At 39.5% G+C, this 12,632-nt stretch overlaps 1 protein-coding gene across 2 annotated transcripts in view; it reads left to right on the forward strand.

Moving 5' to 3' along the window:
- LOC132112942 (mitochondrial 2-oxodicarboxylate carrier-like) overlaps nt 1-12,632 on the forward strand; it is a 117,757-nt gene that overhangs the window by 67,070 nt on the left and 38,055 nt on the right. For both annotated transcript variants that reach the window (XM_059520704.1, XM_059520705.1), the window contains exon 3: nt 10,194-10,242. In XM_059520704.1, coding sequence (XP_059376687.1) covers nt 10,194-10,242 — 49 coding nt within the window. The remainder of the gene's footprint in view (nt 1-10,193; nt 10,243-12,632) is intronic.

Raw genomic sequence — 12,632 nt, forward strand, 5'->3', positions numbered from 1 at the left:
AACTACCTGGTCATCCATGCAGCTTTTCATGAATGAGCAGGGAGAGCAGCAATAATAACCCCCAAGGGTAAACGGAACAGAGCAAATGCGATATCATTAATGTAGTTAATGATATTTAAGTTTAACACATTATTCAAAATAAGAGGAGTCTGATTCAACAAGGAATATCAGCTAAGTATGTATTTGTATACTTTAATACTATAAGCTAAGTCCTGACTGGCGAAAGGAGGAGTTGGGGATGGAGGAGGGTAATTTGCTCCTGAGCAAGCAAAAAAGCTGCTCAGTAATACTGAATAGAGCTTATATACGAATGCTGTGATTAGTGCTGTATTCTTATAGGTAGATGTGATCAGTGTTGGGGAAAGTTACTTTTAAAAATAATGCATTACAATATTGCATTACTCCCTAAAAAGTAACTACCGTATTTTTCGGACTATAATTCGCACCTGAGAATAAGTCGCATCAGTCCAAAAATACGCCATGATGAGGAAAAAAAACGTATATAAGTCGCACTGGACTATAAGTCGCATTTATTTAGAACCAAGAACCAAGAGAAAACATTACCGTCTCCAGCCGCGAGAGGGCGCTCTATGATTTCAGTGTAGACTACAGGAGCACAGAGCAACATAGAGCGCCCTCTCGCGGCTGTAGACGGTAATGTTTTCTCTTGGTTCATTTCTCTTGGTTCATGTCAAATTAATTGATAAATAGGTCGCACCTGTAAAAAAAAATGCAAAAGCCCTTTCACACCAAAACAGTATTATGAATAAACCTCAGGCTGAAGGAAAAGTAAATTTTCAGTAGAACACAGGAGAAGAAGGTTCAACACTCTTAATGAAAAAACAACAACAAAAAATTACGCACAATTGTTAGTTTATCTAAAGTAATTTTTGCTCATTAGTATGGTTGAACTAGATCCTCAAAGGTCAGCAGCAAAGACATAAGTTAATAAAAGATTATTGTATTAGATACATTGTGTTGTTTAACATATTTTATCATTGCAGGTTTGCGTCATATGCTGAGTTTGTATTTCACTGTTTTAATTAATTTTGATGAATACTAAATCAGTTTTTTTTGCGAGTGGGATGAATTAATGGACATTCATGTTCACACAGTGCACACAATGCCTCTGTTCTCCCATTTCTTCGATTATGGGGAAAGGACGCTTGTCAGTTACTAAATGGAAAAATAAACCAGTGTTACTTTTAAAAAAAAATTAACTATATTATCTTGTATTATTTTCTTGTAAATTAAAAAGTAATGCGTTACTTTACTAGTTACTTGAAAAAAGCATTTTATAATATATTAAAATAGAAACAGTTGTTTCAAATTGTAAAAATATGACTATTTTTACTGTATTTTTAATCAAATAAATGCAGCCTTGGTGAGTAAAAGACTTCTTTCAACAGTAGTTTACCAAATCTTTTTGAATGATATAGATTCCAAATATATAATGTAATTTTTGTTTAATTTTTGCATCCTCAGTATGTGTCAAGTTTTTCCCCATTTAATTATTTATATTTTACTTTAGTTTAGCTTTATTTCAATTACCAAAGTATTAGTATTAACACTGCTATACACAGCTACACAAAATATAAATTTACACTCTTGTGCTTCCTGAGTATATATCATGTCCCTCATGCCTGATGGCGGATGTTACTCACCTGGCTTGAATGCCTTCCTATAGTGTGGTTTTCCCACGCCTCATTTGGGAAAACCTTACGTCAGAATTTCCACGTAGGCTATGTTAAATCATTTACATGATTTAAGAGTTTGTCATTAAAACAGATAATGTCACTAATGTTAAACTCACAAACATGTGTTGATTTCTTTGTTGCAGAGTGTAGTTGGTGACAGCGTCTTGAGGGCAATCACCTCTCCTTGTCAGTCTGTTGCAGCACATTTGTGGCTGTTCTCTAGCATGTATCTGCGGGTGTAGATGCAGATGACAGAAACTGTCAGTGCTATTGTGGCTCAGAGAGAAAAGACATGCCAAATAATGGAACTCCTTGATATGTCACTCACTGAGGCGGAACTAAGCCTAAAACACCAACCAGATGGCAGGTCAATTTCCGCTTGCACTTTGAATAAATGGCATTATTACAGAGGAGTTCAGAAAGAGACTTTTTAAGGCACATGATCAAACAGTAGCATGTGCTGACAGCCTCAGAAATCCCATAGTGCAACTGAACTTTTGGATGGGGAAGCCTGAAGAGAGTTTTGGAGCAGAAGGGCACAGGCACTTGATCATGTTTGATTACGCTCTTCTTGATATAGTGTCTGTTACAGTTAATCAGTTGTAAAATAAAGTTGTCTTGGAACAGCAAACTAATGTTGTTGCCAGCTGCTGCTCATATTGATTCTGTGGTTGTCGTTTGTATTGCTATTTTAGGTAGATACTGGAGCTGATATGTGGAACCAATGCATGATCCAACACGGAAATACTGTGGGGAAAAAAAACAAGGCTTGTGTTTTCCATCCAATTGAATTCAGTAAATATTACTCAGTCATGATGCTATGCCTGACTTAATATCTGATAAGGTGTCCAGTCATGTCCTTTGCATCTGCATAATGTCTTTAATCTTGACACGCTCATCATAAGAGTTTGTTCGTTTGTACTCCGCTGTCAAGGAAAACATGCAAATAGTGCAAGCTTACCATTTTTCTCCACCTCCACACATGGCAGAGCTGTCTGATCTGTTCTATACCCCAGTGACAGCTATTTTGTTGGGTAAACAACATTACTGAACCTTGCAATGTGGTAGGAACACAGAAAATATAGAAACTGCTGAGTTGAAGTTTGTTGTCCAAGGCCTGGGTATTGATACACGAGTGCGATTTTAATAATACTTACATACTATTATAATATTAGGTGTTTTTATTTTTATAGGCCATTTTTTTAGTTTTCATCTTAATTTCAGTTTACATTTTAGTATTTTTTTTATGTGCTTCTTACATTTTTGTTCTTTTTGTTAATCTTAGTTAATTTCCAAGGCAATGTTTATAATATTTTTTTTCATCTAAAATACATTGTTATCTTACATAAGCTGTATTTAAATGAACAACAATGATATTGTAAACTGTAAAGAAATTCAAAATATTTGAACAGTAAATGAATGGGAAAAATTGCTACAGTAAAACCTGTTAAATGGTCAACAAAAGGTTACTTGAATCATCATGTGACTTCTGTCACATGTCTAACTTTCACCTGTGTTTTTTGATGGTTGTCAGTATATTATTATAGGTTCAAAGTAAACTATAGTAATTAGTATTTAGGAAAAGAAAAATGAAGGAAAGAATGTGATGTGTAACATTACTGTGGTAACATTACACCAGTGAAGTATTTTAATGTGAATTTAAATTAAATCCATGAAACCTAAGATGTTGCAACCTATATATATTTTCTGATTTGCTGGCATCCACTGCTGCCATTTTTGCAGTGAGTTTATATTTTGCAGTGTTCATTTTGCTTACATGCGATTCTCTCTAAATTGTACTAGGAATCTAGCATATGTGTGCTATATACACTTTGAATATATTATATACAGACGCACACACACACACACACACACACACACACACACACACATACATACATATATATTTCTATATATATACAGTACAGACCAAAAGTTTGGACACACCTTCTCATTCAAAGAGTTTTCTTTATTTTCATGACTATGAAAATTGTAGATTCACACTGAAGGCATCAAAACTATTAATTAACATATGTGGAATTATATATGGAATTATATACATAACAAAAAAGTGTGAAACAACTGAAAATATGTCATATTCTAGGTTCTTCAAAGTAGCCACCTTTTGCTTTGATTACTGCTTTGCACACTCTTGGCATTCTCTTGATGAGCTTCAAGAGGTAGTCACCTGAAATGGTCTTCTAACAGTCTTGAAGGAGTTCCCCGAGAGATGCTTAGCACTTGTTGGCCCTTTTGCCTTCTGTCTGCGTTCCAGCTCACCCCTAAACCATCTGGATTGGGTTCAGGTCCGGTGACTGCGGAGGCCAGGTCATCTGGCGCAGCACCCCATCACTCTCCTTCTTGGTCAAATAGCCCTTGATGCCTTCAGTGTGACTCTACAATTTTCATAGTCATGAAAATAAAGAAAACTCTTTGAATGAGAAGGTTTGTGCAAACTTTTGGTCTGTACTGTGTATATATATACACACACACACACAATGCCAGCCAACTGTTTTTTATTTGAATATATTATATGCATATATAAATATTTTTTATATATATACATTTATGATGTCAAAGCCGAATTTTCAGTAGCCATTACTCAGGTCTTCAGTGTAGTATTATTATTATTATTGTTATTTATTTTAATTTTTTTATCCTCATTATCAATGGTGGACAGTTTGTTTAAAAAAAAGAAAAAAGAAATCTATATTTTTACCCAGCCCTGTTGCCCCGTATACCAAAATGATCTTGTTCCCATCCAGGGCTAAACTTTACAGAGTTTGGGACAAATGTTTAAGGGGAGGATCATCTCTCCCCTGGGTACAATGAGTAGGCTGTACCAAACTGGTCCCCTTAACGACATCCCTGTTCCCATCGTGGTTCTATCAATAACTTCTTGGCCAAAAACATCACAAATTCTTCATATATTGTGGCTGAAGCTCAGAGGCTTTCTTATTTCAAAAGCACAGCTTGCATCCACTTAAGCTTTTTTAATTACTTGCTAGTGTTGTGTAGGGAAAGTCTTGCTTTCCCTTTCAGTTCCTCCATCTCTTGCCCCCCTCTTAAGTCTTTTTCCTGCTCACTTAAATCCACCCATATGGAACATGCCAACAATGGCTGTGGTTTATTCTTTGGCCCTCTCACCTTGTTTGTGCATTTTCCCCTCTTTGGAAGCTCTTAGACGATAACTCTCGAGTGTTGTTGCTTAACTAGGGTGTTCTTTTCTTTTCCGCCAAACATGGAGTTCATTAGACTCAAATGAGTGACAGGCTTTCTCAACTACTCACTGCTTCCTACCTTTGATCCTCTACGAGCCCCTCTTGTACAGTTCAGAGCAGCAACAGGGTTCACACGGATTCAGGCTACCTCCACATTTAGCTCAATAGTGACCGGGATTTTGCCAAGTAGCATGTGTTTTGCGATAACTGAAGCACTTTTGACAGTGTTGATTGCCACAAAAAAATAATTTTGACTGGTCCCTCGATATCATTTAAAATAAACGGTGACATACTTATAATGAAAGTAAATAGGGACTATTTTTGAAGGATTTAAAAGCATAAATGTGGTGCTGTTACCGTTTACGCTGCCGGAAGGAACACGGAGCCGAGGATACACGAAATAAGGCTTTTATTAAATCCAACACATGGAGCACAGAGGTAGACACACGTAAGTTGATAGTGAGTAGACCCGACAACACTGAACTTAAAGGACAAGGTTTAAGTAGATGGAATAATGGGGAAACACAGGTGGATGGAATCACTAAATTAACAGGGACATGGAACACATGAGGAATAGAATAGACACACCTGGGAACTAATCAAACCAAAGACAGAAAACTGGGTCACAGGGGCAAAACCACATTAACTGAGTCCAGGTATGTAACATTACTCCCCCCTCCCGTTAGGTGCGTCCTCGCACCGTAGAAACAACAGAGGGAGGCGTGGGTGGGATCTTGGGAGGAGGTTCCGGTGGAGGACAGCCTCCCAGGAGGGGGCCAGCAAACAGGGACCACGGAAGGAGGAGCCAGGGAGGAGACGATGGAGGGAGGAGCCAGGGAGGAGACAGGAGGGATCTGGAGCAGGAGGCACCCAGCAGGGCCCAGGCCACAGCCATAACGGCCCAAGGTGGGGCCGACGGTGGAAGGAGCCATGGAGGAGGAATGGTCGCCGACTCCAGGGACTCGACCCACGACAACGGAGCAGGAGCCCGAGGCGGAGACGGAGAGCCGAAGAGCCAGGGTGACGGGGAGGAGCCGGAGGTCCTAGGCGGAACAGATGGCTCTGGTGACTGACGTGGCGATGTGGATCCGGAAGGCCGCGGTGAGGCCAGAGTGACAGAGGACTGAGGTGTAGCCGAGGGGATGAAGGAGCCTGATGGAGCCGGAGGGACGGAGCGGGCGGAGCCGGAGGAGTGGAGTCCCGAGGCATAGGATGGACGACGCCAGACCAAGGCGGAGCCGGAGGGACGAGGGAGCCAGGCAGAGCATGTGGACTGCCGGGCCATGGCGGAGAGGAAGGAGCTAGGAGCCATGGTGGAGCCGACGGGTCAACGGGCCGAGGTGGAGTCCAGGCCTCAGAGGCTGGAGGCGGAGGTGAGGGAGACGCCAACCAAGGCGGCGCTGGAGGATGGCAGTCCCGCTGAGCTCGCACCACAATGATGGTAGGCTGAGGGCGAGCAGAGGGGCTACCAGACGACAGCGGAGGAGGAGGCAGGAGTGGGTGGGAGGTTGGGAATTTTGGAGGAGATGGCACTGGAGCGAACTCTGGGGCTGGAGCCCTTCCTGGGCTTAACTGGCATTCAGGAGTCCGTCCTGGGCTTAACTGGGGTTCAGGAGCCCGTCCTGGGCTTAACTTGGGATCAGGAGCCCGTCCTGGGCTTAACTGGGGATCGGGAGCCCGTCCTGGGCTTAACTGGGGATCGGGAGCCCGTCCTGGGCTTAACTGGGGATCGGGAGCCCGTCCTGGGCTTAACTGGGGATCGGGAGCCCATCCTGGGCTTAACTGGGGATCAGGAGCCCGTCCTGGGCTTAACGGGGGATCACAGTCTGTACAATCCTCCACCTCATTTTGACCCAATTGGCGCTCCACATTTTGCTCCCTCGTGGTGGGCAGTGTCGCCGGCTCTCGCACCTGGTCTGACGGGTTGCTCTCTGGCTCTCCGTCATCGGTGGGCTCGGGCTTATGCCCCGTACCGTGGGGAGATTGTAGGCTGGGCTCTGGGTCCAGAGTGGACCTGGCGAGATCCTCCATTGGGCAGACAGTGAGAGGTGACCCATTTCTCACCAGAGTCCACTCTATAAATGCGGCGAAATCCTCCTGAGGACCATCTTCGGGCGACAACGCTCTGCACCTGGAGTTCAGGCTGGCGTGATAAAAGGAGCAGAGCGCGTGGTCCGGGTAGCTGGTGGCATTAGCTAGCAAGAGAAACCGTCTGGTATGGTCCTCGAGAGAAAGTCCCTCCTGCTCCAGCAGGAGAAGGAGGAATTCGGGGCTATAGAGGGGATCCATCGACATTACGAAAAGAAAAAACTGGAAAAAATAGAAAACAAAACGGAGGGGAAACACGCAGTTTTAAACTCTTTTTGGGTCGGGTCTTCTGTTACCGTTTACGCTGCCGGAAGGAACACGGAGCCGAGGATACACGAAATAAGGCTTTTATTAAATCCAACACATGGAGCACAGAGGTAGACACACGTAAGTTGATAGTGAGTAGACCCGACAACACTGAACTCAAAGGACAAGGTTTAAGTAGATGGGATAATGGAGAAACACAGGTGGATGGAATCACTAAATTAACAGGGACATGGAACACATGAGGAATAGAATAGACACACCTGGGAACTAATCAAACCAAAGACAGAAAACTGGGTCACAGGGGCAAAACCACATTAACTGAGTCCAGGTATGTAACAGGTGCTTATTTTATATGTACCTACATTCATTTTTATTTCAATGTTCTCATTTTTGGTCCTTTTATGGTTTAAGGCATTTAAGACAACAAAAATAAAAGAAGTAAAGAGGCAAAGTTTTCAACACCAAAATTTTTTGATTTTTTATTTATTTGTGTCTATTAACATTGGCTACAAATTGGCCACAATCACTGTAAGATTTTATTTTAATGTATTTAACCTGGGATATTGGAAAAATTGCTTCCTATTTAATTAATTCATTGGAAATTTTATTGAATTGACAACACCCACAGGAAATTAAATTGAAATGCAGTACATGGGAGAAATTCAGCAACTAATAGCATTCTGGGAAATGACACATTCTTTCATAATTTATTCTATTTATGTATGCTTGATATATATTTATACCTAAATCTAAAGGTTGCATTTCAAACAGATCATTTGTTTGTCTGTAAGGCCTTCTTTTTAAATTTCAAATATGGTTTTGTAAAGAATTCAAAGTTTGTCTATACAGACCTTCCTATTTTAGTTAAGAAATGTGACTTATTGCATTTATACAGTATGAATTTCTCTACATTTCAATTTATTTTAATTTCAATTTTGCATCATTTGCATCCATTAATTTCAAATTCATAGTGAATAAAAATAAATAAATAAAAAATAAATAAACTGCCCCTAAAATCTGAGGTAAATAATAGGTTGATAAGAATGTTGTCCCAGGAGCATGTCCTACTTGACAAAATTAATTCACTGCAATGAAAATGTTTATCAAGTGGTATGGCATTTTAAAAAGACATAACCCTTCGTATGACTTTACGGCTCCACCTTCAGCATCAAGTATGGATGGGTCTATTCCTCCAGCTCTCTCGCTGCTCAGATGACTCTCCCAGGCCTCCTTCTCTTTTATTTCCTCAGGATGGATAGAGTGCTGAAATGGAAAACATATGTCTCCTGAGTGTGTTACATTATTTTCCCCGTGATGCCCTGACAGCTGTGATTAATTAATGATAAACGTTACAGCGTTATATCACCTTGGGCGACGAGACTATGACACACCTAATGTTCCTGCTCTCTTCCCATTTTGGTCTCACTGATGCATCTTCCACAAGCTCATGTCAGCTTTGAAATTAATCACACCACCTCGGCCTGTCCGACTGCTGCGATTTGTTTATGAATATGCCACATCCTCTGTTCAAAAGACGCACGTTGCATGCAAAACAACAGCACTGTATCACCTTGTGTGAATCTATTGCAGTTCAACTTTGGAATTTCTCTTGATTGTTACTTTCCTGGAAAACCCCCAAGGAGGCAATGTCTTGTTTATGGACAATACATTTAATGGAAAAATTAGAATAGGAGCATATTTCTCAGCAGCTGTGTACACATAGAGGAATTTGTGAAGGAAGCCATTAAAGTAAACGCCTGAACGGAGTTGAGAATTGCGATGCAGATGCATAATTGTGCCTCTGCGATCTCATTGCAATGCATTGCACCCATCGAACACTCCTTCAGTCTGTTTGTTTACAGCTACCTTGAACAAAAAAAAAGTGTTCTGTGAACTATTTAGTGCAAAATAGAGCTATTAACTACTTACTTGTAGCCCAACACATATACGGTTTCATCTGTTATTCACTGTGTCAACGGAACCCGATCTTTGTGGTAACAACATCTGAAGTATTTGCCATGTTTTGCAGTGTGAAATCACCATTATTCAGCATGTTAAACAGCCCTCGCTCCCTCTGTCATGGCTGGAGTGTATATGAACTAGAATCCTGGCACTAGGAAGGCAATTACGGCAGCCTCTCTGTGGGCCGGTCCAGATAAAATAGGATTCGAAAATACTTTGGGGTTTTACGTCCATCAGCACATTGGAACCGAATAAAATGGATGATGGTAATGACTTGCAGGCCAGGCGAGCGCTACGTCCCACATCTCTGCATGGAGGCCATTTTGTTGCCAGATCCCTTCCCGCACGCTTGTCAGTTGCAGTGGAGTGGCAAGGAGGCAAAAACAGGATCAGAGTGACGAAGGTGGCTGCTGGCCAAGCAGCTCCTGTCGGATGCGAGTTCAGGGGACGGTTACATAGGGATTTTTAAGGGGAAAACCCTCCGTCTGCTGAATGTAGACACACACAAACCACAGACATGGCGAATGGAATCAAACGCAACACATCTGTGACTTTTTATTTGTATTTACAAATATATGGATCGTGGTGTATAATACATCACCATTTTAAAGCGGTGAAATATTTGTGGATTAGGTCGAACGTTTCAGTCTCGAGAGACTTTACAAGTGGTTTGTATGAAATGATGCTGTGTTTGCGATGACTGTGCACTTAAAAAAAAATTCACTGGCTTTTGAATGAAATTGGATTATACTGAAATATTACTTAAAAAGCTCTGTGAAATATTACAAGAGTGAGTGAAAGAGACGTAAAGAAAGCTTGGCATTTGGTAATGACAGCTTAATGACCTGTGAGCGAATAATAACATGTTCGGTTGTGCTCATGTCCTGTTTTAATGACTGATTTATGTCGGTTTTAACAGGGCAGATACATAATTACTTATGATCTTTATCCTCTATAGGTCTTGTGGAGATTTGCTTGATGCACCCATTGGATGTTGTGAAGACCAGGTAAAATATCATTCCTTTCTGTTCTTAATTCAGGGCTAGGCATTTTCTTCTTCTTGTGTCCGTAGGGGAATATTTCTGTGGAAAATGAAATGCATCATTTACTCATTCTCCTTCAATGTTTAAGTAATACTTTTTAATGTTCTTAAATTGCTCACATACTTACCTCATTATTTCACTTAATTATATCCCTTGTTTAATGCCTGTGCTTCTGTGTGAATTGTGAACCAAGGCTGCATTAACAAAACGACACCCAATTGTTTTTTGTTTTTCCATTAACGGTTCTTGCACATGTGTTCTTCCTCCAGTGCTGATGAAGCACCAACTGAAATATTAACACTTCCCTAACCCTAGAGTGTCTACTGTATCATATTTAATACAGCACTCTGAATTATCAACATCAACAAAAAAACCTGTTTTGCACAATCTACTACATGCCTTTGCTCTCTGATTAATAATTCATACATTTTTTTGTAAGTAAGAGGCCTTTTGTAATAATTCTTAAAAATGTGGTACATGTGTCTTTTTGCTCTGAAACTATTTTTACAAAGTAAATGTAAGGATGACTTTTAGATTGTTAGTAATATTTCAAGATTTTTTTCAAGACATTTACTGGACTGATGCAACTTAGGTTTACTTTATTATCCATACACCATTTTTGGAAAATAAAACATGAAAAAAAGAATGATACAACAGGAACATTTATTTATTTATTTATTTATTTATTTATTTATTCTGTATTCATTCATTTATTATTTCACATGAAACAAAGATCACATGCAAACTTTTTTAGTATATATATATATATATATATATATATATACTTTGTCTAAAATTTCAATAATCTGTTCCATTAAGAAGAAAAAAAAAGACTAATATTCCATAAGCTCTCCTCTTCTAAATGTATATAGTGTGACCAGTGAAGTCTGATTTCCAAACAAATTTGTTTTTGTTTTTCATTAAGAGTCAGCTAATGGTCCTTGACCGTCAGACAAAGATGTTTACTGTTAGCTGCTCTCACAGCAGCAAAAAAGTTGCTAGTCAGCCGTTGGAATCCTCCTCACACAATGGACAGATGAACCTGGACTGTGTATTTGTTGGACATTGTCTCGATGGAACTCTCAACTTCTTGTATACATGGATCTAATCTAAAACTTAACATTTATGGCTTTCAGTTTTTAATGTCATCTTTTCTAAAATCTATGTAAAAAGTATTTTATTGTTATTTATGTATTAATATTACTTAACTTATTTGTATTATTACTGTTTAATTAATTTATTAATTTATTTAATTTATTTTTTCTTTATTTTGAAGTCTATCAAGGGGTAGGATTGGTTGAAATGGGTTTTACATTTTTACAATTGCTTTTTGTTTTATACTACTGTTCCCAGAATAAAATTTCAATAAAAAAAAAAAATGAGTCGGCTAACAGTGAAAGTTAAATTAGTGGTTACTCACTAGTTGTTAAAAAAAGCACATCATCAGCATTTCATCAGGAGAATTTAATGTAAACAATTTTTTGTATATTTAGTGTTGTTTATTTTTCAGTTACAGTCAGCCATGAGATTGTATTAATGCTGCCTAAAATTAATAATAATAATTATAAACAATCTGTGAAAAGGCATTTAAAAATTACCCTATTCCAATAATTTTTTTCTTCCCATTTATATATTTAAAGTATGGCTCATTATTTGGCAATTGAATTGCCTTTTTCCTCCAAATAAATATTATTTCTTTTGTATGAGAATCATTAATGAAAATGGAATCATTACCAGGACACAGAATCATTAAATTATTTACAATTCTCATTAGTAATACCAACCAATTCTGAATCTTTTGGACAGCAATACCTCTTTCCCTTAGTCATGCAGGAAAGAAGGAATGTTGAAGAGAGGGAAAGAGAAAATGAATCAGAGTCGCTCAGTATGGTGTAAACAGGTTGTGGGCTGGTACTAAACCTTTACGGCTTCTGGGTGCCCTGCCAAGACCTCTGGCTCTGTGACTAACACCCCTCACACATACGCTGTGATGTTTCAGATTTTCCGCCACCGTTTTCTGATAAATAAACTTTTTGAGATGATAATTAGATATTTGTACTTTGGAGAGGATGTGTGGTAGGCAAGGTGGCTTGTTTGTGTTTCTTTGTGTCTATTTGCATGAGTTTATTTGCAGCAGTGTGTCTGTGTGTACACTTGTATGCAGCGACATTCGATACCCTAGAGTCCTGTAGAGTGATTTAGGATCTGGTGCTGCTGGTTGAGGGTTTATTACAGGTAAGGCCACAGTTAGGCCGCTCTCTCCTCACACAGGGTCAGGGTTAAAAGTGCACTCTCTATTTTCTTTGTAATGCTCTTCCTAAAGAAGTGATAAAAGCCCTGTGCAAAGAGCGGCA

The sequence above is a fragment of the Carassius carassius genome, chromosome 32 (assembly GCF_963082965.1).
Source record: "Carassius carassius chromosome 32, fCarCar2.1, whole genome shotgun sequence".
Lineage (NCBI taxonomy): Eukaryota > Metazoa > Chordata > Actinopteri > Cypriniformes > Cyprinidae > Carassius > Carassius carassius.